Source organism: Lithobates pipiens, unplaced genomic scaffold (assembly GCF_037356315.1).
Source record: "Lithobates pipiens isolate NorthernLeopardFrog02 unplaced genomic scaffold, aLitPip1_a1.2 Scaffold_25, whole genome shotgun sequence".
Lineage (NCBI taxonomy): Eukaryota > Metazoa > Chordata > Amphibia > Anura > Ranidae > Lithobates > Lithobates pipiens.
This window is the reverse complement of record NW_027507787.1, coordinates 186,059,320-186,086,902: the sequence shown is the minus strand read 5'-3', so window position 1 is coordinate 186,086,902 and position 27,583 is coordinate 186,059,320. Positions and strand designations below refer to the sequence as shown.

Here is a 27,583-nt window from a genome sequence, read left to right as displayed (position 1 = left end):
CATTATGCTTTGTCATAGATGCCATCAAAGATTCAATTCACCAGACGTCACTTATGCTTGTGCATATGCGTAGAATCCTGTGGTTAAAAAATTGGTCAGCTGAAGCACGATGTAAAAACATCGTAAATCGCTCCCCCTTTCATGGGGAGCAATTTATTTGGAGAAGACTTGGATAAATATATCCAAACTATTTCTAGTGGGAAAAGTACACTTTTGCCAGTCAAAAGAAAGTATAAACGCCCTTCATTTAAATGGGCTCTTTCCCCTGCACCAGGGGCTTCCGCCTCTAGGCAGTGGCGACTCTAGAGGAAGACCTCATGGTCAGACCCAGGCTCAAAAGTCCTGGGGACGGAGACCTGCAAAGCAGAATCCAAAAGCCTCATCATGAAGAAGCAACCCCCCTCACCAAGGTGGGGGGGAAGACTTCTGCAGTTTTCAGAAGTCTGGAAAAAGGAGATTCAGGACAGGATGGGTCATCTCCACGGTAACGCTGGGGTACAATCTGAAATTTCGGGACTTTCCACCGTCTCGCTTCCTGAGGTCAAGCATTCCCAAAGATCCAGAGAAGAGACCATCTCTGTTTCAGGCACTAGACCAATTAATATCTCAAAAGGTGATCATACGGATCCCCACAAAAGAGCAAGATCTGGGGTTTTATTCAAATCTTTTCATGGTACAAAAACCAAATGGAGACGTCGGACCCATTCTAGATCTAAGATCTAAATCAGTTCCTGAAGATCCACTCCTTTCGCATGGAGATGATCAGGTCAGTAGTTTCTATCCTTCTAGGAGGAGAATTTCTGTCATCAATCAACATCAGGGATGCATATCTGCATGTTCTTATATTTCCCGCTCATCAAAAGTTTCTGCGGTTCGAGTTAAAACAGCAGCATTTTTAATTTGTAGCTCTGCCCTTCGGGCTAGCCACAGCACCCCGGGTGTTCACCAAAGTGCTGCCGCCACCTCTAGCCAAGTTAAGGGCACAGGGCACAATAGTCGTAGAGTACCTAGACAATTTATTGCTAATAGAACAGTCGGTGGCTCGTTTGGAGCAAAGCAAACACACTACAACCAACTATCTGAAACGTTTGGGTTGGATTCTCAACCTAGAGAAATCTTCCGCTAAAGAGACTGGATTACTTGGGTCTGATCATAGATGCAGCCCAGCAAAGGTTGTTCTTACTTCTGGTAAAGATCAACCCCATAAAGGAGATGGTGCAGATGGTCAGGTCAAAGGGCGACCCCCTCCATTTGCCTTTGCATGAAGTTACTAGGAACCATGGTGGCTTCATTCGAAGCAGTTCCCTATGCCCAGTTTCATTCAAAACTGTTGCAAAACCGTATCCTGTCTGCTTGGAACAAAACTAACCCATAATCTACTGAAAGGAAAATCTTTCAGACCAGTTATCTGGAAAGTGGTAACGACTGAGCAGTACTAGAAAAGACAACTGTCCAGGGACAGTGGCCAAGAACCAAAAGAACCTTGCCCATCAATATCCTAGAGATTCAGGCAGTACGTCTGGCCTGGACTTTCAGATTACGGGATTGTCCTGTCAGGATTCAGTCCGACAATGTCACAGCTGTGGCCTACATCAATCGCCAAGGGGGCACCCAAAGTCTCTCAGCACAGAGAGGTGAACCATATTCTTACTTGGACAGCAAGGAATGTTCCGTGCTTTTCGGCAGTCTTCATCCCAGGAGTAGAGAATTGGCAGGAGGACTACTTGAGTCACCAGCAGTTATTCCCAGGGGAATGGTCTCTTCATCACAGCGTTGGTGACCCCATGGGATCAGTTCTCACTGATCTATGCATTCCCCCTATTCAGTTGCTGCCTCGACTTCTTTGCAGGATCAAGCTGGAATGAAAGCCAGTAATTCTGGTGGCACCAGCATGGCCCAGAAAGTCATTGTATGCAGAAATCTTAAAGATGGCAGTGGGGGGCCCATGGTCCCTCGCACTACGGCCAGATCTACTCTCTCAGTGACTGATATTCCATCCTTCCTTACGGTCTCTAAATTTTAACAGCTTGGCTATTTAAACCCACATTCTGAAGAGGCGTGGGCTTTCCGGGTCAGTTATCTCTACTCTGATTAATGCAAGAAAGCCAGCTTCCAGAACTATATATAGTAGCTAATATAGAGTCTGGAGGACTTGTTTCCTGGCAGAATACTTGCCTTTCCACAATTAGGGGTAGAATTTAACCAGTTCCTGGCCTGCTCCTGTAAATATACGTTGGCAGAATGGCACGGCTGGGCAAAATAACTTACTCGTGCGTTGCTTTGAATTTCCCGCCACGCGCACCGGCGGTGTCCTGTCGGATAGTGTCCGCTGTGTACTGCGCATGCGCAGGACAACCACATTCTGAAAATAGCCGAAGATGAACGCCGCCTGCGCCGTGAGTCCATGTTCTAGCCCCACCATCCAAGTGGACATAGTTAGAATAAAAAGAACCAAGCGCAGCGAGGCCGTGCCTGTAGCGTGGCAAGTAAAGCGAGCCTGCAAGGGGCCCTCTAATATGTGCAGCCCTATGTCCACTTGGATGATTGGGCTTGCACCTCGACTCACAGCGCAGGCGCCGTTCATCTTTGGAGATTTTTACGAATCTCCTTCTACTCTATACTGCGCAAGCGCTGCGCCTGCGCAGTATGGGGCGGACACTTTTAGATGGCCTGACTCTATATGTCAGAACACCGGCATAGAATAGAAGAATACATATCGGCCTAAACTGAGGGGAAAAAAATAGTTTTTTTATATATTTTTGGGGGATATTTATTATAGCAAAAAAGTTTAAAAAAAATTGTTTTTTTTTTCAAAATTGTCTCTTTTTTGTTTATAGCGCAAAAAATAAAAACCGCAGAGGTGATCAAATACCACCAAAAGAAAGCTCTATTTGTGGGGAAAAAAGAGACGGCAATTTTGTTTGGGAGTCATGTCGCATGTCCGCAATTGTCAGTTAAAGCGACGCAGTGCCAAATCACAAAAAACACTCTGGTCAGGAAGGGGTTAAATCCTTCCGGGGCTGAAGTGGTTAAATTGGCCTTGAGTACTATTAAAGGCCAAGTCTCGGCTTTATCTGTCTTATTTCATAGACCACTTGCTACTCATTCTTTAGTCCGGGGTTTTATGCAAGGGTTGATGCGGATTAATCCACCAGTTAAATCTCCTAAGCCCTTGGAACTTGAACTTGGTTTTGTCAGTGTTACGAAAATAGCCATTTGAACCGATACAGCATTATCCCTTAGTCCTGACAAGGAAGCTGGTGTTTTTGGTTGCTATATCCTCACCAAGGAGGGTTTGGAATTGGCTGCTCTTTCTTGTAAAGAACCATATTTGATTTTTCACGAGGACAGGGTGGTGTTACGCCCTCTTCTGTTTTTTTTTTTTTTTCTACCAAAAGTAGTCTCAAGTTTCCACCTGAACCAAGATATTGAACTGCCATCGTTTTTTCCAAAACCATGTTCCAGGGAAGAAAAGTCACTACATTGTCTTGATGTGGTGAGAGCAGCGAAAATCTATTTAAAAGCAACTGATCACATTCGTAAGACTGATGTCTTATTTATTCTGCCAGAAGGTCCTAAGAAGGGACAGGCAGCGTTGAAATCCACTGTTGCCAAGTGGATTCGGCAAGTGATAATTCAAACTTAAGATTTAAGGGGTAAGATTCCCCCTTTTCAAGTTAAGGCACACTCTACCAGGTCTGTTAGTGCTTCTTGGGCAGTGCGTCACCAGGCCTCCATGGCTCAGATCTGTAAGGCCACAACTTGGTCTTCAGTGTATACATTCACATTCGCAAGGTTTTATCGGGTGGATGTAAGGAGTTATCAGAATATCACCTTTGGGCGCAGTGGGCTGCAGGCAGCAGTATAAATCCTCAAGTCTGTGGGTACCCTGCGGGTTGACTCTCCCTCCCCTCAAGTAGCATTGCTATGGGACCTCCCATTAAGTAATTGCTGAAGGCTCTGTGTCCCGTGATGTACGATAAAGAAAATAGGATTTTTATTACAGCTTACTCGTAAAATCCTTTTCTTGGCGTGCATTATGGGACACAGAGGTCCCGCCCCTCTTTTGGGATTAAGTATATTACTTTGCTACAAAAACTGATGTGCTCCTGGAAGGAGGAGGAGTTATATAGAAAGTAAACTTCCTTGATTGGGTTTACCAGTGTCAACACCTGAAGGTAGACTATAAACCATTAAATAATTAAGGCTCTGTGTCCCATGATGTACTCAAAGAAAAGGATTTTACAGGTAAGCTGTAATAAAAATCGTATTATTTGCAAAGTTTTTTTTTTTTTTTTTTTTAAACAAGCAAAGAAAAACCTGTTCATTCAAAATGCGACCGCACTGAAAGCTGAAAATTGGCTTGTGCAGGAAGGGGTTGTGTTTTATTTTATTTTATTTTTTGGGTCTGTAGGACAGAGAACTAAACCTTCCTGGTCCAGATACCATATTTCTTTGCTCTTAGACTTATTGGAACAAGCTAGGTGAAACTACAAATAAAATAAACATCGATCGGTACAATTTTGCAAATAAAGGAACAATGCACTATAACACAGAATGAGATACCAAGAACTCACTTTTTAAGCTCGCTGAGGGGTAATGGTGAGATTGAAGAGAAACATGCCTTCCTGTCCCTGTAGATTCTTAAAATGGAAGCTGAGTCACTTCCTCTAGAGAATTCTCCCAGAATTCACTGGTTCCAAACAACTTTATTAACACATTCTAAGAGAATACAATATGTAGCTTCTACAAAAAGCAAAGCTATACCAGAAAGGGAACAGTAGGTAGCGCTTGCGCTCTGCAAATAACTAGCTTGGTGTAAATCAAGAAAACCAACATGTTATTTCCAGCACATAAACATAAGTGAACTGAATAGAAGCATGGTGGGCAGAACAGGGTGCCCTGTATTGAAGTGGTTAATGTTGGGGGTGTTTTAAATGACGTTTAGTATTCTTGAAACATTTCTAGTACTAAATGAAGGACATAAACCACGATTAAACTTGTGTTTTAAAGTATATTTGCCTTCTAGGTGGATATCATATGTGGAGACCATTTACTGGAGCACTATCAGACACTGAGGGAAATACTTTCTGCCATTGGAAAAAGTGCAGTTCAGGTATTCTCTAGTTCTTGCACAAACTGTTTGATGCCAATGAATGTTAAATTTGTAATTTCTTCATTTTTGTTTTGTACGTCTTGAATTTGGACAAGTGAACATTAACCCCTGTTAATATTTTTCTTTCATTTTATACTCCTGTGTTAGACTGTACAGTGGATATAAAAAAAAATCTACAAACCCCTGTTAAATGTCAGTTTTCTGTGATGTAAAAAAAAAAAGAGACAAAGCTAAATCATTTCTGAACTTTTTCCACCTTTTTAATGTGACCTATAAACTGGTACATCTCAATTGAAAAACAAACTGAAATCTTTTAAGGGGGGAGTAAATCTAAAAACTAAAATAATGTGGTTGCATAAGTCTGCACACCTTCTTATAACTGTGGCTGTAGCTGTGTTCAGAATTAAACAATCACATTCAAACTCATGTTAAGTATGCGTCAGTACACACCTGCCATCATTTTAAAGTGCCTCTGATTAACCCCAAATCAAGTTCAGCTGTTCTAGTAGGCCTTTCCTGATATTTTCTTAGCCACATGCTACGGAAAAAGCCATGGCACCAAGAGAGCTTCCAAAGCATCAGAGGGCTCTCATTGTTAAAAGGTATCAGTCAGGAGAAGGGTGCAAAAGAATTTCCAAGGCATTAGGTATACCATGGAACACAGTAAAGACAGTCATCAAGTGGAGAAAATATGGCACAACTGTGACTTACCAAGAACCGGATGTCCCTCCAAATCTGATGAAACGACGAGAAGAAAACTGCTCAGGGAGGCTGCCAAGAGGCCTACTGCAACATTAAAGGAGCTGCAGGAATATCTGGCCAGTACTGGCTGTGTGGCACATGTGACAACAATCTCCTGTATTCTTCATATGTCTGGGCTGTGGGGTAGAGTGGCAATACGGAAGCCTTTTTTGTACAAAGAAAAACATCCAAGCCCGGCTAAATTTTGCAAAAAACATATCTGAAGTCTTACAAAAGCATGTGGGGAAAATGTGTTATGGTCTGATGAAACCAAGGATGAACATTTTTGCCATAATTCCAAAAGATATGTTTAGTGTAAAAAAAACACTGCACATCACCAAAAAACACCATACCCACAGTGAAGCATGGTAGTGGCAGCATCATGCTTTGGGGCTGTTTTTCTTCAGCTGGAACAGGGGCCTTAGTCAAGGTAGAGGGAAATATGAACAGTTCCAAATACCAGTTGTCGATATTGGCACAAAACCTTCAGGCTTCTGCTAGAAAGCTGAACATGAAGAGGAACTTCATCTTTCAGCATGACAACGCCCCAAATCATACATCCAAACCAACAAAGGAATGGCTTCATCAGAAGATTAAAGTTTTGGAATGGCCCAGCCAGAGGCCAGACCTGAATCCCATTGAAAGCCTGTGGGGTGATCTGAATTGGGCTGTGCGCAGGAGATGCCCTTGCAATTAGACAGATTTGGAAGTGTTTTTGCAAAGAAGAGTGGGCAAATATTGCCAGGTCAAGAAGTGCTGTGCTGAGTACTGTAATAAAATCAAAAGGTGCTTCAACAAAGTATTCATTTAAGGGTGTGCACACTTATGCAACCATATTATTTTATTTTTACTTCCCTCCTCCTAAAAGATTTTAGTTTGTTCAACTCAGTTGTACAGTTTTATAGGTCACTTTTATAGGTGAAAAAAATTCTGAATTTATTTATCTTTGTCTCATTTTTTACGTCACAGAAAGCTGACATTTTAACAGAGGTGTGTAGACTTTTTATATCCACTGTATGTACGGTGCTCCCCAACCCATGTTATACTTCAGTCCTGCATTGTACTGGCTCCCTGCCACCTTCTCCGTGGCCCTTCCATTACAGCTCATGCACAGATGTGCCAAAGTGCCCTGTCTAGCTTTCGGGTGCTGGCAGGGACCTTTTGTGCATGTGTAGATAATTTCTTGACTTTCCCCTATTAGGTGTCTGGACCATACTTGTCCAGAAATGCCACAGGACTTGCTCGGACCTGAAGCCCTCTGGCACTTCTCATTCTAACTTAGTCGAGAAATGAGCAAGTGTTGCTTTGCAGCACAAATAAACATCCCCAGTTTTTAAAAAATTATGCCCAGCTGTAAGAGGGGGAAGGAGGCAGGGCAACATTACTTATACTGTAGGGCAGGGGTGCCCAACCTTTTGAAGAGCGAGGGCCACTTAAGCGACTTGGTAACCAGTCGCGGGCCACAATGAGCAGAGCGGGTGGACGAGATGTCCATGTCCACTCTGCATATACAGAGCGGACACAGCCCACTATACTCTATTTTTTAGCTGATGGGATTGGAGGTAGGACACAAGTCAGTTTACGTCTTCCACTCCTTAGAGGTGCATGGAGGGTCGAACTGGGTCGGAGTAACCGTGTGAAAGGGTCCCAAGGCTGCTTTCACACTGTTGCGCTGCGTTTTTTTTCTGCACCATGGGTGCAACGCAGTGTACCTTTTGGCTTTCCTGCACTTTGCAATAGACTTCTATTATATTCTGCAGGTTTGGTGCACTTTCAGAAAGCTCAAACTGGCCGATAATAACAGAAGTCTATGGCTCAGTGCAGGTAACCCGCAGGTGCACTTCTCTGCACCCGCAGATCAGTTTGTAAGCAGCCCAGTAACCACTGCAGAAGAGAGATGCCCATATAGACACTGATTTTAGTAATAAAATGACCTTTAATAACAGTATTCTATTCCATCCCAGAGCAGGAGGTCGCGGGCCACATCAGATGGCTCTGCGGGCCACATGTGGTCCCCGGGCCACTGGTTGGGCACCCCTGCTGTAGGGTGAAGGGCCACTTTTAAATACTTTTCTTCCCCTTCCAGCAATCTTAACAGTTCAACCCTGCCTGACACCACACCCCCACCAGCTCTACTATTTATTGTGCAGAGGCACTGCAGTCTTATTCATTCCTTTGGGTGAGCCATATTCCAGTGTTCCAACTGAATATATTCAATTTTAATTATAGAATTGGAAATTCTATTACATTATTCTGACATTCAGAGTCCTACTGTGCTGTTCTGCTATGTTGAAGTTTTCCCCAATGGTGCAATCTCTTATCTGCTGTATGCATGAATGTTGTTCTTTTGAATTAAAAGTTCTCCTATATACAACAAGGCTGTTACCTTGAGCATGCACGGGAGCATATCTGAATAAAAAAAAATCCTTGGTATCATGGCTGCTTTGCACTCTACTGAGGTGCAGCATTCCTAATGAAACAATGTGAAGGACCGTATAAGCTGTGAAAAGGATGCATTTTACTATACTGTAGCATTCCAGAGCCAAGCTTTGACCCCCGGTTTTCTATGGCAGTGGAGTAAAGCTAATGGCACTTTTTAAATTGGATCTTTCTATTCCTTATTTTATGGACAATCGTTGCAATAATGGCCATGGTACATGGGTGTCATCGGGGATTAGACGCCTTTCATGGCAATCTTTCTTCACACTGTAAATGAAGCAGCTTTGGCAAGCTGCATAGTAAGCAGTCATTTGATATATGTGACAGTTTTACTGCAAAACATGAGCTTCACTGGATCATAACCTCCATAAAAATGTGTTCTGTAGCTAATTGAAGGCGTTTTGCAGAGTAGATTTTCACTCTGAGTTACCTTCACCAGCCATAAAATGTGTGCCAGAAATTAACATATTATGCGGAAGTTTTGATCTACTGCAATGACCCAAAAAATTGAAGCATTCCAGCCGGCTTGGAATTTTTGATTTACACACAGGATCCCAGTCTGTAGATCTTTTATTTTTCCTCAGTAAATTTGGAATTCATGGAGACCTATTTGAACCTTAAACTGTAAAGGCATTAAAATAAAACTAGCGCAAGTGCTCCTTTTCACCCCTGCTGCTTGCCATAGCTATAGAGCCAGTTGCGGCTCTGTTGAGGATGGAACCTGCTGTCAACGGCTGTTGGATTAATAATTTGGAGGAAAAAAACCTCCCTCTATGCCGATGACATGCTTTTTTATTTAGCAGACACAGCAGTGTCCTTAACTGCAGCCTTAGATCTCATACCCCCATTTGGGGGCTTTTCAGAGTTCAAGATAAATTAGAATAAATCCCTTATTTTTCCCTTTAATGTGACGCATATATCCCTGTGATGTCCTGGACTGTCTCCCTACAGGTGGTTTCTAAAGATAGGTACCTGAGGATTGATGTACAACTGCCACTGATGACCTATGTGCCCAATAACCTTTCCCCACTTATAACTCGACTGAGCCCTGGTTCACATTGGTGCGATTTGACATGTTAAATCGCATATCAAATCGGTGGCAATTGCGCCGCACAGATTTCCAAAAGTAGTTTCTGTACTACTTTTTGGGATGTCGGGGTTCGATTTCCATTGACATCTGTGCATAAACCCGCACAGATGTCTGTGAAATCGCAGCCAAAATCACGACTGACATAAAGGAGTGAAATCGTGCGAGTTCATTTGAACTCGCGCGGCTTTATTCCTGTAGCTCAGTGTGAACCTGGTCTAAAGGATAATTTGCAAACCTGGTCCAAGTTGCCTTTGAACCTCCTGGGAAGAATTTCCCCTGAGAGATGCCTTCTGGGGGATTTTGTTGTAGAAGATCTAAGTAAATCGCAGAAAACTCCCTTACAACAGTTTTTTTTTGTTTTTTAATGCTAAAAAAAAGTCTTGGCCCTTAAAGGGGTTGTAGAGGTTCCTTTTTTTACCTTAATGCATCCTATGAAGTGTCAGTGACTCAAACTTGACCCACGGGGACGCGCTGTCTCTCTGCCTGGGGTTCTCTGCTGTTGCTTGGATATATTGATGAAAGCGCAGCCATTGGTTACTGCTGCTGTCAATCAAATCCAATGACTCTATGGACGCCGAATGCTGGACTCAGGAGCGTGGCCACAAGGTAACTCCCTCAGGGAAACGCTTCTCAGGGGGGGTTATGAGATGGGGGGGTAGGAGCTGCGTGGAGGTAAGTATGATGTTTGTTTACCTTTTACAATCCCTTTAAGTGGAAGGATGACCCCCCCCCCCCCCAATCTTTTTCTGGGACATTTTCTGGGTAGACTTAATGGTGCACTACAATTATATAAGTTGACATACTCTTCTAGGGGTTGCCCCAAAAAGTTTGAAAAGATTTGGACCGGCTGCCTTACCTTTTGGTGAAGTAAAAGTCTGATCAGTAATTGCCTTACTATGGTCATATGGAGCAATCGATGTGAGTTAAGCTATGCAGGCAAATCTATGGTGTGGATTGCACTAGTATCCCATTGGTGCGGCAATAATTGCCCAGGTGTTTTGGGCTTTTCAACATACACCTTTTGGGTATGCTGGTTCTTGCAACCCCACCACACTTTTTTTTTTTTTTTTTTTTTTAGAGGGCAAGAGAAAAAAAGACGACAATGACAGTACTCTTTACTGTATATCTTTTATTATTGACACAACATCACATCAATATTATACAGATCATTGACTGATTGGATAATATATCATTTGTGTACTGCAATATTCTTTCTGCTTTACAGCTATACGATCATTTGCTGTTCACTTTTTGACGTTCAATAAAATATATAAAAAATAAAACTAGCACATACTGTATAACCTGAATATGATTATGCAGATAAATGCAAAATGACGGCTATTTTTAAAGGAATGCCTAAGTACCTGGGTCTGTCTTGGTATAAGCCTTTTGTTGTCCCTTGAACAGCAGCACTATGAGCTAACTGAGCTCAGCTGCATAATCATGGTGACGGGGAACATTCTGATGGGTGGAAAAAGCGGATATGATGCTTTATGATGCTCCAAGTCAGAGGGGAGGGGGGTGGCTTTTTTAACAAGTCAATGTGTAGAACAAGGGGCTACCTGATTGGGTATATCATGAATAGATTTATGAAGGTTGACTCTTACACTACATTATTGTACTACGTTGTTGGAAGTTAGTTCATCAAACTTTAGATAGCTGTTATATTCTGTATATGCAATCCAATCGCCAAATGATTGGTTTGTAACAATTTGTGTTAATGTCTATGCACTACTTGGAAATTATTGCTGGCTTCTGCCTCACCACCACACATCAAAACTCAGAAGATTGCATTTATAGACACCAGGGATCTAACCCTAACCTCTCTATCCCTGTAAAGAAAAAATTAGTATACATAACACTTTTTTTTTTCTTTTTCTTTTTTTGGAAGTTGATCTGACCCGCTCTAAACCGATCTCCAGTGCCGGAAGCTCTGCAGAGGACAGGGATGACGACAGCTGTGAAATAAATGGGAAGAGACATCACCCATAGTTACTATGGGTCTTCCATTGTCCTCCGTCTCCTCTGCACCCTCCTACACAGGGAAGCCGTGGCTGACAGCTCAGCGTGGGATCCGGTCGGATCGGGCCAGATCGGCTTCCAAAAAGATACAGTGGTGTGAAAAAGTGTTTGCCCCCTTCCTGATTTCCTGTTCCTTTGCATGTTTGTCACACTTAAGTGTTTCGGAACATCAAACCAATTTAAACAATAGTCAAGGACAACACAAGTAAACACAAAATGCAATTTGTAAATGAAGGTGTTTATTATTAAAGGTGAAAAAAAATCCAAACCATCATGGCCCTGTGTGAAAAAGTGATTGCCCCCTAAACCTAATAACTAGTTGGGCCACCCTTAGCAGCAACAACTGCAACCAAGCGTTTGCGATAACGTGCAATGAGGCTTTTACAGCGTCCTGGAGGAATTTTGGCCAACTCATCTTTGCAGAATTGTCCTAATTCAGTTACATTAGAGGGTTTTCGAGCATGAACGGCCTTTTTAAGGTCATACCACAACATCTCAATAGGATTCAGGTCAGGACTTTGGCTAGGCCACTCCAAAGTCTTCATTTTGTTTTTCTTCAGCCATTCGGTGGTGGACTTGCTGGTGTGTTTAGGATCATTGTCCTGCTGCAGAACCCAAGTTCGTTTCAGCTTGAGTACACGAACAGATGGTCGGACATTCTCCTTCAGGATCTCTTGGTAGACAGCAGAATTCATAGTTCCTTTTATCACGGCAAGTCTTCCAGGTCCTGAAGCAGCAAAAGAGCCCCAGACCATCACACTACCACCACCATATTTTACTGTTGGTATAATGTTCTTTTTATGAAATGCAGTGTTCCTTCTACGCCAGATATACTTGGACACACACCTTCCAAAGAGTTCCACTTTTGTCTCATCGGTCCAAAGAATGTTGTCCCAAAAGTCTTGGGGATCATCAAGATGTGTTGTGGAGAAATTGAGACGAGCTTTGATGTTCTTTTTGCTCAGCAGTGGTTTTCTCCTTGGAACTCTGCCATGCAGGCCATTTTTGCCCAGTCTTTTCCTGATGGTGGAGGCATGAACGCTGACCTTAACTGAGGCAAGTGAGGCCTGCAGTTCCTTGGACGTTGTTGTGGGGTCTTTTGTGACCTCTTGGATGAGTCGTCGCTGCGCTCTTGGGGTAATTTTGGGCGGCCGGCCACTCCTGGGAAGGTTCACCACTGTTCCATGTCTTCGCCATTTGTGGATAATGACTCTCACTGTGGTTCGCTGGATTCCCAAAGCTTTGGAAATGGCTTTATAACCCTTTCCAGACTGATAGATCTCAATTACTTTCTTTCTCAATTGTTCCTGAATTTCTTTGGGTCTCGGCATGATGTGTAGCTTTTAAGGATCTTCTGGTGGACCTTACTGTGTCAAGCAGCTCCTATTTAAGTGATGCCTTGATTGTGAACAGGTGTGGCAATAATCAGGCCTGGGTGTGGCTAGAGAAATTGAACTCAGGTGTGGACAACCACAGTTATAGTATGTTTTAACAAGGGGGGCAATCACTTTTTCACACAGGGCCATGATGGTTTGGATTTTTTTTCACCTTTAATAATAAACACCTTCATTTACAAATTGCATTTTGTGTTTACTTGTGTTGTCCTTGACTATTGCTTAAATTGGTTTGATGTTCCGAAACACTTAAGTGTGACAAACATGCAAAGGAACAGGAAATGAGGAAGGGGGCAAACACTTTTTTCACACCACTGTATGTATACTTGTTTTTCTTTACAGGGATAGAGAGGTTAGTGTTAGATTCCCGGTGTCTGTAGATGAAGGGATTTTAGATTTTGCATGGACTTCCACTTTAAAGCTACATGTGTGTGTTACGTACTTCGCTTTGAACATGGGACCTATTCCAGGCAGTCAGTGCCAGTCCTTGAGGAAAATCTATTGAATATATGCGTGCCCCATACCATAATTCCTGAGTGTATCATCCAGCCATGATCTCCCCCTTATCTTTCAAATAGGCTACTTTTTAGCACAGACACTACCTGAGCCCTAATGCATTAATCATTTGTAGACTTGTAAACTGGAATTGCCTTAAAATGAAACTTCAGTTAGAAAATCAAGTCCTGCTGTACCACTCTATGCTGGCCTTTTTTGCAGGTATAGCTATATAAAACATAAAAAAAAATAGGTGCCTATACTGTAAAAAAATAGTCTCACCCTGCTCTGTATTTGTTCAGTTGTGCTCCGTTTCTCTGCACTACAGAAAATCAGGGCCACTGGAGGCCAATCTGCTGACGACAAGATTTACTGCTGCTCTGGGCTCCAGCAAGAAGAAACGAACAATGCTGGATGCAATTTACAGCACACACAAATTTTGATAGCATAATAATTCATGTAGAACAGTGGTTGCAACTTATGAGCTAAAGGAGCCTCAAATGCGGCCCCTGACATTGCCAAAGGGCTGCACATAATGTTCGATTATATGTAATGCTGGACAGAGCACTCTGCAGACTTAATAGAGGAAACAAGGGTCAGAGAGTATGGACAATGCTAAGTTTTTGTGCCTGATTTTGTACGTTTGCCCACTGTCAAAGAAATGATCAGTCAATAATTTTAATGGTAGGTTTATTTTAACAGTGAGAGACAGAATAATAACAAAAATATCCAGAAAATAGCATTTTAAAAAAATGATAAATTGATTTGCATTTTAATAAGTGAAATAAGTATTTGATCCCCTATCAGTCAGCAAGATTCCATGCTCCCAGGTGTCTTTATATACAGATAACGAGCTGAGATTAGGAGCACTCTCTTTAACCAGTTCCCGACCGTAGCACGCCGATGTACATTGGCAGAATGGCACGGGCAGGCATATTGGCATACAGGTACGTCCATTTTTATATGCTGCCCTGCCAGTGCGTGTGCGCCACCGGCGGCACACTCGCGTGTTGGTCGGGGACCCCCGTCAGTCCAGTTGCGGGTACCGCAGACTCGATCGCCGCGGGGATACCTGCGATTGTCTCACGGGGAGGCTGAACGGGGAGATGCCGTTGTGCCTAGCAACAAGTGATGCTGATCTCTGCTCCATGTGATTGGAGCAGAGATCAGTGTTCACTAACACAAAGCCCAGCCCCCCACACTTGGTAACACGCCCCTAGGAACACTTAACCCCTACACTGCCACCCCCTGGTTAACTCCTTCACTGCCAGTGTCATTTACACAGGAATTACTGCATTTGTATAGCACTGATTGCTGTATAAATGACAATGGTCCCAAAAATGTGTCAAAAGTGTCCGATGTGTCCGCCATAATGTCGCAATCACAATAAAAATCGCTGATCGCTGTCATTACTAGTAAAAAAAAAATATTCGTTTATTGCGATTTTTATTTATTTTTTTCTACCAAAAATATGTAGAAGAATATGTATCGGCCTAAACTGAGGGAAAAAAAGTTTTTATATATTTTTACGGGATATTTATTATAACAAAAAGTAAAAAATAATGCGTTTTTTTTTTTTTTCAAAATTGTCGCTCTATTTTTGTTTATAGCGAAAAAAAATAAAAACCTCAGGGGTGATCAAATACCACCAAAATAAAGCTCTATTTGTGGGAAAAAAAGGACGTCAATTTTGTTTGGGAGCCACGTCGCACGACCGTGCAATTGTCCGTTAAAGCGATGCACTGCAGAATCTCAAAAAGTGGTCTGGTCTTAAGCCAGCAAAATGGTCCGGTCTGAAAGTGGTTGGTTAAAGGGAGTGCTCCTAATTCAGCTTGCTACCTGTATAAAAGACACTTGTCCACAGAAGCAATCAATCAGATTCAAATCTCTCCACCATGGCCAAGACCAAAGAGCTGTCCAAGGATGTCAGAGACAAGAATGTACACCTACACAAGGCTGAAATGGGCTAAAAGACCATCGTCAAGCAACTTTGTGAGATGGTGACAACAGTTGTCAATCTCCCTCGGTCTGGGGCTCCATGCAAGATCTCACCTCGTGGAGTTTCAATAATCATGAGAACAGTGAGGAATCGGCCCAGAACTACACGGGAGAATATTGTCAATGATCTCAAGGCAGCTGTCGCCAAGAAAACAATTGGTAACGCACTACGCCTGGAAGGACTGAAATCCTGAAGCATCCACAAGGTCCTGCTCAAGAAATTCTAATGAACATCTGAATGATTCAGATGAGAACTGGGTGAAAGTGTTGTGGTCAGATGAGACCAAAACCAAGCTCTTTGCCATCAACTCAACTTGCCACATTTGGAGGAGGAATGCTGCCTATGACTCCAAGGACACCATCCCCACCGTCAAACATGGAGGCGGAAACCTTATGCTTTGGGGATGTTTTTCTGCTAAGGGGACAGGACAACTTCACCACGTCACAGGGATGTAATCTAATCTTGGATGAGGACCTCCTTCCCCCATCCAGGGCATTGAAATGGGTAGTGGTTGGGTATTCTAGCATGATAATGACCCAAAACACACGGCCAAGGCAACAAAGGAGTGGCCCAAGAAGAAGCATGTTGGCCTAGCCAGTCTCCAGACCTTAATCACATATAAAATATGTGGAGGAAGCTGAAGGGTTGCGTTACCAAATGTCAGCCTCCAAACCTTAATGACTTTGATTGCCAACAAGGGTTTAGCTACCAAGTACCAAGTCATGTTTTGCGAAGGGGTCAAATACTTATTTCACTCATTAAAATGCAAATCAATTTATAACTTCTTTAAAATGCAGTTTTTTGTTGTTCTGTCTCCCTGTTAAAATAAACCTACCATTAAAATTATAGACTGATCATTTCCTGCTTAGTGGGCAAATGTACAAAATCAGCAGATGATCAGATACTTTTTTGCCCTCACTGTATATATTCCACAGCGCTGTCACTTTAAATCATCTCTTTGCTGTTTGAACTGCTGTCGTTCACCAAGTGCCCGCAAACTAGCCCTTGTGTAGTAATATGCTACATTTTTGGATATGTTACACAAGGTAATGCAAAACTGTGAACATGTTACATGAGGCTAGTAGAGCTCAATGCTATTGCCCTAAACGTATCATTTTGCAGACTGCTGAGGTCTAAAGGCTGCACATCATATACAAAGGATTGCAGGTTGGGCACCAGGGATGTAGAATGTATGTTTCTTGCTAAAGAACAATATATATATATATATATATATATATATATATATATATATATATATATATATATATATATATATATATATATATATATATATATATATAATTTTTTTTATTAAGTTATGGATAAAGTTTTGCTTTAACCACTTAAGCCCCGGACCATTTGGCTGGCCAAGGACCAAAGCACTTTTTGAGTTTCGGCACTGCGTCGCTTTAACTGACAATTGCGCGGTCGTGCGATGTGGCTCCTAAACAAAATTGGCGTCCTTTTTTTTCCCCACAACTAAAGATTTCTTTTGGTGGTATTTGATCACCTCTGCAGTTTTTATTTTTTGACTATAAACCCAAAAATAGCGACAATTTTGAAAAAAAGCATTATTTTTTACATTTTGCTATAATATCAAAAAATATCTATATTTTCCTTAGTTTAGGCCGATACGTATTCTTCTACATATTTTTGGTAAAAAAAAAAAAATCACAATAAGCGCTTGGTTTGCGCAAAAGTTATAGCGCCTACAAAATAGGGGATAGTTTTATGGCATTTTTATTAAATAATTTTTTTTTTTTTACTAGTAATGGCATTGATTATCGTGACTGCGACATTATGCTGGACAGATCGGGCGCGATTTTGGGACCATTCACATTTATGCAGCAATCAGTGCAATTAAAAATGCACAGATTACTGTGTAAATGTGACTGGCAGTGAAGGGGTCAACCACTAGGTGGCATTGTAGGGGTTAAGTGTGTCCTAGGGAGTGATCCTAACTGTGGAGGGGAGGGGCTGTGTGTGTGACACGACACTGATCACTGCTCCCAATTACAGGAAGCTGTGATCAGTGTCAGTAGGCAGAACTAAGTAATGCTTGTTTACATTAGCATTTCCCCATTCTTCCTCTCCGTGAGATGATCAAGGGTATGCCCGCGGACATAGAGTCCGCAGGACCCACGATCACACTCATGAAGCTTGTGGTGGGCACGTACAGGTACGTGATTCTGCCTGTACGCGCCCTTCTACCGCAATATATGTGCAGGAAGAGGTTAATTCTGATCCCAAGAAGTGTCCTTATCATAAAAGATTGGCATATTTCCCTATTTATATTGCAGACTGTACAAGAAGTTTTTTTCACTTTTTTATATTTAAAAAAGAAAGAGAAGTATGGGTTAACCAAAAAAAAATAATTCTACTCACCTTGGTGGATGCAGCATCTATCCCCTGCCAGCTCTAAGACTGGGAATCGATCACTCAGCTCTCGGTCCTCAGCCTACAGAGAGCGGTGACTGTCAGTCTCCACCTCTCTGCTCTGCCCCTGCTGTGGAGCTGCTGGCTCAGACTCTCAGGAACTCACTGATCGACTGAGCCTAGACCGGCTCTGTGACATCAGGCGGCAGTGGACTTTAGCCCGCTGTGGGCTGACAACCGGTCACAGGAGTGAAGATTTTGTGATCCCCAGGAGAAGTATAGCCAAAAGAGCTTTGGCTGTACTTCTTTTCTGTTTCAATCTTTTTATTCAATTTTCAGAATTACAGTAAAATATAATGTAATACAAAAGAGCGCAAAATGGCTCTGTCAATATAAAAAGTGAACAAGAAGTCATCAATTGTGACATGTTTTAAGGGTAAGGATGAGCTCCGGCGTGTTCGCACACACCACGTACAGAGCCCGCCAGGAAGTCGGCGCTGCGCTAATCACAGGCAGTGAGAAATTTCCCGATCTCTACAGCCGCGAATCGGGACAATGTCTCGCTGCCTGTAATTACAGTAGCACAGTGCCGAATTCTTGCCGGGCTCTGCACGTGGGGTCTGCGAACACGCCGGAGTTCATCCTTAGTAAGGAGTTGAGACATAAATCCATGGAGATCCACCAATGGGCATTAGGAACTGTGACAGAGTGGTCAACTATAAGAAGACTGGTATTGAGAAACAGATTTGTTTGTCGTCCACAAATATGTCAAACAACCCATAGGCCTTACATCAGGCCAACTTTACACATTCGGCAGAGGGGTCAAGCAGGACAGCACCTACCCACTCAACCACTGAGGCAGGCTATTGACAAAATAATGGAATTTTTACAAACATAGTGACCATTGTGTCATTTAACACTAGACTTATTTGTCCTACCCTAAAAAAATATATATTCTTAGAAAAATTAGATATAGCCGCAACTTATCCTTTGAGGGATATCGTTGCATACAAAACCTAGATGGAAACCCCAAAGTCAAGACAAACGGTCCGACTAGAGGGCCTATCTTGCCCTGAGTAAAGAAATAGAAAAGAGCGAGAAAGAAAAGAAAAGTAAGCGAGTCAGAGAAGATGGCAAAGAAGCGAGGACCACACCTGTCCAGGAGTCTGACCCGGCACTGATCCAGTGACAATCCCGTGTTTGTACTTCTCCTTTTAATAACCTTCTGAATGTGTTTTTTTTTTTTCTAATTACTGTAAAAAGATAGTGCTCATAACTTTGACTGCTTTTGCATTGTCGATTCTAATCAACAAGCTTAAATATGTAAATGTATTTTTCTGCAGGGCACATCCAAGGTCGATACAAATCCATTCTATTTTTTTATTTTTTTTGCCACAAAGCTTTCTTAAAAAGTAATGCCGCGTACACACGACCGGACTTTTCGACGGACTAGGTCCGACGGTCTTACCGTCGGACTTTCGGCAGAGGTCCTACGGACTTTCTGAACGAGTGGACTTGGCCACACACGACCGGACTAAGTCCGTTCGCTTTGAATGTGATGACGTAAACAGGACTAAACAAGGAAGTTCAATAGCCAGTAGTCAATAGCTGCCCTTGTGTCGTATTTGGTCTGTCGGAGTAGCACACAGACGCGGCATTAGTAAACCCTCTCTAAACAAAAAAACCCCCCCCTGCATAGCATACTAGCTCATTATGAATTACTTACCTGAGATCGAAGCCCCCGCAGAAGTCCTCAGTCACCTCCTCCGTCCCCGCCGCCATGATACCCCTTAGTGACTTCTATGTATCGCCGCTCCATGCTGTGACTGGCCGGAGCCACGATGACGTGCGTGCGGGAGTCGGTGGCGGCTCGATCCCATTCATTAAATGGCACGCTTGGTGTGCCTGCACCGCTGTCTACTGCGTGCATGCGCTGTAGACATCAGTGGTGTCTTTCTTGCAAATATCTCCTTAACCGTGTAGGTTAAAGGGATATTTCTTGCACCTACAGTTAAGCCTTAATCTAGGCTTACCTGTAGGTCAAAGTGGCCTGTAAGGGTTTACAACCACTTTAAGCAAGACAAATAAATTCTATTACATAGTTATGTCATAGCCAAAGCTTTTGTGCGATCAAAAAAAAAAAAAGATTAAAAAGGTTTTTAACTTTTTTTTTTTTTTTTTTTTTTTTTTTAACTTAAACAAAAGGTATCAGAGAAACTGTTGAAATCCACAGGAAAAAACCTGCATTGAAGAATAGATTTAAATTTTAAGCCAGGCAATGGCCTGCAGAGGTCATCTAGCTGGAGGGAATGACCAAGAATGTTATCAGAATCTTGAGCTACCCTTACAAAACTACAGCTTTGGTGGTCATTCCGCTGTCGCCTGAGGATGCATGAATCAGTTATGCAAAATGAAAAATCCAATCCTGTAATCCTTAACCACTTCAGCCCCGGAAGGTTTTACCCCCTTACTGACCAGAGCACTTTTTACAATTTGGCACGGTGCTGCTTTAACTGTTAATTGCACGGTCATGCAATGCTGTACCCAAACTAAATTTGCATCTTTTTTTTCACACAAATAGAGCTTTCTTTTGGTGCTATTTGATCACCTCTGCGGTTTTTATTTTTTGCAATATAAACAAAAAAGACAGAAAATTTAGGAAAAAAAAGATTCTACTTTTTGTTATGAAAAAAAAAATAAACTCCAGTTTTAGTCATACATTTAGGCCAAAATGTATTCAGCCACATGTCTCAGGCAAAAAAAAAAATAAGCGTATATTTATTGGTTTGCACAAAAGTTATAGCGTCAACAAACTAGGGTACAGTTTCTGTAATATACGTAGCTTTTAGTTTGACTGCCTATCTAATTTCATGAGCTGCTAAAACGACAGGGCAGTACAAAAGTACAAAGTAGACACCCCAAGCTATTTGCTGAGAGGCAGAGTATGTCACAAAGTTTTGAAAATTGTAAGAATAAAATACATTTTCCTTTTCTTTCTTCATTTCCAAAAACAAATGAGAGCTGCAAAATTCTCACCATGCCTCTTGGCCAATACTTTGGGGTGTCTATTTTCCAAAATGGGGTCATTTTGGGGGGGGGGGGGGGTTGTACTATCTGAACATTTCAGGGCCTCCATAACTATGATAGATAGTGAGTTAGAAATACTGAAGGCGGTGATTGGTTTTCAGGGTCCTGAACGTAGCTAGGCTCCCAAAAAGTCCCACATGTGGTATCCTCATACTCAGGAAGAGCAGCAGAATGTACTTTGGGGTGTAATCTCACATGTGCCTATGGCATGATTGAGAAATATATCATTTAGTGACAACTTTGTGAAAAAATGTATTATAATTTGCCCGAATCTTGTGGCTAAATATAATAGTCCATGGACTCAACATGCCTATCAGAAAATAGATTGGGGTGTCTACTTTCCAAAAAGGATCATGGGGGGGGGGGGTGGGTGATTTGGCCTGTCCTGGTATTTTATGCACAACAGAAGCTTATGCCACACATCACCCACTCTTCAAACCACTTGAAGACAAAGCCCTTTCTGACACTTTTTGTTTACATGAAAAAAAAATTACTTTGAAACGGTGAGTGTTGCAATTATTTTTTTTTTCAAACACATTATTTTTTTTGGAAAATAAACTTTTTTTTATTTTAATGCAGTAAAACACACTATATTTCCCAAATGTTTGGTAAAATATTAAAGATGATCTTACGCCGAGTACATAGATACCAAACAAGAATAGAAAATTGAGGAATGCCAGTGCGTGTATAACCTGGTCCTTTCAATCCAATGGACAAACAGACAAAGCCTAGTGCTCATGAGTACAGCATACCCCTCAGGATTTTTGAACAGACCAGGAAAGTATTTAAAAAATATTGTTTGTTATAGAAAAATTGGTTTTAAATATAGTAATGGAACAGTAGAAACTTGAAAATCAATTTCTGTGCAGAGATACAAACATAACTGTATCTGCCCTCTAGTATGATGGACTAGTTGAAGGTAGCTGTTAGAGATGACGCCTGACATGTATGATTCAGACTCCTACGTCAATGTATGTTTCAGGCTCAATGTCATCTAAAGCATACATGTTCTACAATATAAACACATTTAAACATTAGTAGAGTAATACAATCTCATTATAACTTTTTAGTGGAATTAGAGACCCATATGCATAATGGACTTGGCAAAGGAGACTATACTCACATGCATGAGCTGATCACTACTGAATACAGAGGGGAGGGTCGGCAGTGTGGTTTTAGCCTGCACTACTACTGCCTCGTGGTTGGGAACAGATGGTATCTGGCTGAGATAATGAACCAACAGCATGGAAAGGTGGGGGCTACGCAACCGCAATATGACTGCGAGAACTCCCGCTGATTGGAGTGGCCATTCCTTTCAGCATAAGGTCGGCCAAAAAATACCAAATTTGAGCTTATGGATTTCCGTCTGTTAAAAGACAAAAAGGCAAAAGCATAATGATAAGCATGTAATAGTCTTAATTAGATGACTGGTAACAAGTGTAATAAAGTAAAAGAGTAAGAGCGAGCGAATAGGTCTCGTATCTCTGGCAAGGGTCAGCTGGGGATTAGCGGTGATGAATTGATCAGCATACAAATAGCTTTGGTCCACAATAGATCTTCCGTGAAAAACAGCGAATAAAAATCAAGTGACATAAAATCAACTGTTTCCACCTGAATTCTAGGTTCACCAGTGAATGGGGGAAGTACGGGTGCTGCAGAAGTGGTGGGCTCCCAATTCGGATTGGCAAATGCAGCAGGAAGGGCACTATGGGCTCGACTGGCCTGTCTTTGTCGTCTTGGTGGCAGTGGAACACTACTTGTGCTAGCCACCTCACCAGCTTGAACTGCACTTATGGGACTCACCACTTCACCACGTGTTACTGCAGTGCTGGATATACGACCAGGATGTATTATCCCGCTGGTGCTTGCCAGTTCACCAGAAGGATGAGCGGCACTAGTACTGGCTCTATGCTCCATACGAGAGCCCTTCGGTTCTTGCAGCTCAACAACACCAGAAGAACGGGGTTGGGTAGGCCTGACCTTGGCAAGGACCAATACTCCGTCGCCAGAGCTATCTGTCAGGGTGCCGGTGCTGTCTACAGGATCGTATTCTGAGCCTGAATCTGACAGATGGGTGACTTCCTCTTCACTCTCATCTGTCGTGCTCAGAAACGTGTAGGCCTCTTTACTAGTGTATCTTCGATTGGACATTTTGGCCTCTAAATTTACTGGTACAACTAGTGAGACTCACAGGAAAAAAGAGCACCTGACTGTCAGTGGCTGCTTTAAATACTACCAAAAAAACTGTTAGCGTTGACAGGGATCAGGCCTGACTGCGATCGCTGCAGTTATGTGTTTAGTGTTTTGGAAGTGACAGTGATCGATTGATACTCCACTTGGGTGGGCTGGGCTGGGCTGAGCGGAGAGGGGCTAAACGCAGGTGCTAGCAGGTATCTAGGCTGATCCCGCTAACACTGCATTTTTGGAAACCCTAAACTACTGGGGATGCTAGTATAGATCTGATCATATTAGATATTGATCCGTTCAGACTACTAAGGGGGGTGCATGCATGGGTGTTAGCACTACTGGCACTAATCTGACACTGCCTGGGGGGTGACACCGACCCTAACTAAAGCTAAAACCTAACTGATATCACCCGCCGAGTGATCGGGGTTAAACCTTTATTTAGGTAATATACGGCGGGTACCCTGACGCTATCAAAAAATATCTAACCAGCTTCACCCGTAACACTAATATGGTGATCACTGGTGACGGGGTGATTAAGGGGTTAAACCTTTTTTTTAGGGGGTACGCTAAAGCTACCTGGGCCTACCACCAACTGCCCTAACGCTGATTAATGTCACAAATGACACCAGTACCGTGATCAATGAAAACTCTGACAACTGCACTGGGTGACACTGTGAGAGGGAGTGAAGGGGTTAACCGGGGGGGGGGGAGGGGCGCTCAGGGTGACAAATGTACCTACCTGTACTAGTGCAACTTGCTGTGAGATGTTCTCTCTCCCCTCTCTGGAACGGAAAGAGTTCCACGGGGGAGATGACATCACTTCCCCTGCCTGTGGACCGGAGGGATGGGTCGAGGTATGAGGAGGCAGGTATAGTGGTGAGAATATTTTCAAACTGCTATTGTTCGTTTGAGCCTGTTGATCAGCTGTGGACTGACAACTTCAACTCCCCCTGCTTTAATCCTCCCTCCCCATCCTCCATTAGATGGATCAGTGAACTTTCTAAAGGATATACCACTTAAGAAGTTCTACCCCTCGCAGCCCGTACCTTCCGGGCATTGTAGCTTGCATAATATAGCCAATATTTTTCCTCTTTTATGTAAATGAGAGCCCCTAGTCCCAAGTACCCTTGATCAACTCTGGACTGTAATTTTGGATTAATGACATAGGATGGCCCATGCGGTACCTACCTGTTCAAATGTATGCATCCATATTAAAATCAGCTATATATCCTCTTATGTGTCAGCTACAAATTATTGCTTAACTAGGAAGTTGGACTTCAGTATATGTAGTCTATTGTAAACCAATACTTCAACCACTCCTAATCCTTGAAGCTGCTTGTATGGATGTATGCGCAGCTGCGATTTTCCTCCCAGTCTGTTCAATGACATCTTGGAAGTTATTATTAGCGATCATAGTAATATTTTTGCTATATTCAGTATCGTGGTGTATTTTTTTCTACAATAAAATTTTATGAAATTGACCGTAGTGTCCAGTCACTGTGACCTTCTTGGAAGGCCTTTTTCCTTCCTCCTTTTTCATAGGATTTCATTTGCCAGAACCGATCAGCAGGTCCAGGCAATAAACCATTGGCCTGGACCTGAAGTTTGATCGGTTCTGAAATTAATCCGATGGTCACAAGCGTGGCTCCCCGTACAGGTACAGGATTTCACACAGCAGTGTCAGTGTGCCGCAGTAAATGTACACGACACAGTCGGCAAGTGGTTAAAATGTTTAAGATTCTGGTCCCTTAAAGCAGATTGCACAGCACAGCACTTGTGCTGTGTAATCTGCCCCCCTCTAAACTGTAAAAAAAAAAAAACAAACAAAAAATCTACCACTTCTTGTATGCCCTCTCCACTGATGACTGTGGTCAAAGCGCCTCCCTCTGTGGTGGGCTGCCTGCTTCACTCTCCTCTCTCCCCCCCTCCTTCCTGCCTGTCATTCCCCTCTGTGTCTGTCCCCAGCCCAGCCCCGCCCTTCGCTGCTATTGTAAAATAAATTAGCAAAATTGTCACTTCTAGCCTCTCTATTAGAGGCTGGCATAGCACGCTATGTCATTTGTTTTTAAAAATGAGTAGTATAAATGCCTAATTTCAGCTGTCTTCAGGCCAGTCCTGAGACTCACGGCCGATTTACAGTTAGGATACATTTCTTCTGGAAAGTAGACGAGCGGCCGCGTTATTTCCCTGGTTGACGTCAGAGGTAGATCACGGCCCCTCTCTCAGAAGCAATGTATTGGAGCTGGAATGCGGCCGCGAGTGATGTAACCGGCCTGGAGACAGCTGATATTGGGTATTTACAGTGCTCGTTTTTTAAAACTAATGACACATTTGGGGGTTATTTACGAAAGGCAAATCCACTTGGCACTGCAAGTGCACTTGAAAGTGCATTTGGAAGTAAAGTCGCTGTACATCCGAGGGGGGCATGCAGGGAAGATTTCAAAACAGCATTTTAGCTTGCACATGATTGGATGATAAAATCAGCAGAGCTTCCACTCATTTTAGATCTACCTCTTAGATATAGAGCGACTGCAGTGCAAAGTGGATTTGCCTTTCGTAAATAACCCCCAGGGTGCTATGCCAGCCTCTAATAGAGGGGCTGGCATAGACTTGTATAGATGGGTTAACAAACCCTTTAAATAGAGAGCTATAGGTTTAGGAATAAAAAAAAATTTGTTGCAGCTTTGTAGGCTGCTTAAAATGTAATTTCATTCAACTGTATGTAAACAGTCTTTGTTAATCTAAGCTATTTCTGTTTGGGTAGTTACACAAAAAAAAAAAAAAAAAGTGATACAGGGCGGAGCACAGTGCAGTAAATGAAAAACACCAAACAAACGCAGGATCACCAGAAGGCATCGACGTTGAAATAATAGGCATATAATATGATAGTAACCTGACAATTGCAGTGTAACCAACACATACCCATATCAACCCACTTGGATATCTTCTCAGCTGTCTCATGCTGGGGTTTACTGGGAGAAGGAAGAGGCAACAAAGGCCTCAAACTGAGGGAGGGGCAAGCGGTGTGATGGGGTTCTATAACCTAGATCACAAGAAAATTTGAAAGCATAGATCCACCAAAATGTCCTCATTTATCATTGTGGACTGAAATGTGATTGTTGTGGTTTAATACACTTGCCACAGTTGTGCATTGAACTGCTTAACCAAATCAGCCCGACTATGTTCTTACTCTAACAAATACTGTATTTCTTGCATTTAAATCCAACCTATGACCTACAACTTTTTTTACCTTCATTCTTATTCTACAGGATGGTTTACTCGTTCTTCACTTTGGCCTGGTCCTGTCTCCATTGTCCTTTACCTGAAGGTATTCATGCAAAATGATGGATGTGGACATCTCTCTTAAGGTTGACTTCAGTCAGTCATGGTGCAGAGAAGGTGGATATTCTGTAAGGAAAGTCTCGACTACAAGATGTGACTAAGCTCAATATGAGCTCGGTAAACTGTATCGCTGGCTTGAGCATCCATCGGGAATGTGTAGATGGCCGTTTAGAAGACTTATGCCTAAGAGCATCAAAAAGTTTCTCCCTTTTTTTTCTAGAAATGAAATCTGCAAATTGCTCTTTCTACAGAATTTTTACATAAATATTACCAAAAGCTCATAATATAGAGCATAGGAATTTTATAATCCAAAAACAAAAGATTTGCCTTAATATTGGACTTTTGTTGACCAAAATCTACCTAAAGCACTGGACAATGAAATGTAAATGTATCTTTCCTATGACCACATATTTTTCTTAAATGTAGCAACCAATGTCATGTAAATAGGATGCTTTTGAAATTTTTTTTGTTTTCTGGAAACAGGTTTGTTTATGGTAAAACGCTGCCGGTCAATGCTGCAATGTAGGAGAGGTTTACACTTCAGCACACTGTGTAACAATAAAGCCATTTTATCAGCAGTGGTGTTATTAGTCTGTTTACAATGAACCTATGCTGCATTAAGAAAAACTCCACAAAAATACAAATAATATTGAATAATATAAATATGTTTTTCTTATGTCTGTGGCATCAGTACCTCCTAGGGCTCTCTTACATGGGTGCTGTGGCCTATACAGTGTGAAAGCACCTTGTTTATGTGGCTGAAGGTGCATGCAGGCTGCATACAGTACATTGGAAAAGTATTCATACCCCCTTGAAATTTTCCACATTTTGTAATGTTATAACCAAAATGTATTTTATCGATAGACCAACAAAACTGAAAATAAATGCATGCCACGCTTTTCAGATGTTTATTTGTAAAAAAATAAATAAAAATGTAAAACCATTTATCATTTTCAATCTACTTTACAATTATGTTTGACTTTGTGCTGGTCTACCACATAAAATCCCAATAAAATACATTTACGTTTTTGGTTGTAACAGGACACAGTGTGGAATATTTCAAGGGATATAAATAATTTTTCAAAGCACTATATGTGTGGCTGTGGCGGCTCAGTGGCTGTGCAGACACATGTCCAAATGTGAGGCATCCAGGGGTAGGTAAGTGAAAATCTATAAAGTGCAAAATCATGCTCACTTCTGCATAGAAACACAATCAGTTTCTAACCTCAGCTTGTTTAATTAAGCTTTGGCAATACAACCTGGAAGCTGATTGGTTTCTATGCAGAAGTGAGACT

At 42.2% G+C, this 27,583-nt stretch overlaps 1 protein-coding gene across 1 annotated transcript in view; it reads left to right on the top strand.

Annotated features, from left to right (window-relative positions):
• PCGF6 (polycomb group ring finger 6) overlaps positions 1-26,866 on the top strand; it is an 86,376-nt gene extending 59,510 nt beyond the window's left edge. Inside the window, exons 9-10 of the mRNA XM_077455287.1 lie at positions 5,030-5,116; positions 26,216-26,866. Coding sequence (XP_077311413.1) covers positions 5,030-5,116; positions 26,216-26,272 — 144 coding nt within the window. The 3' untranslated portion in view covers positions 26,273-26,866. The remainder of the gene's footprint in view (positions 1-5,029; positions 5,117-26,215) is intronic.
• The last annotated feature ends 717 nt before the right edge of the window (positions 26,867-27,583 follow it).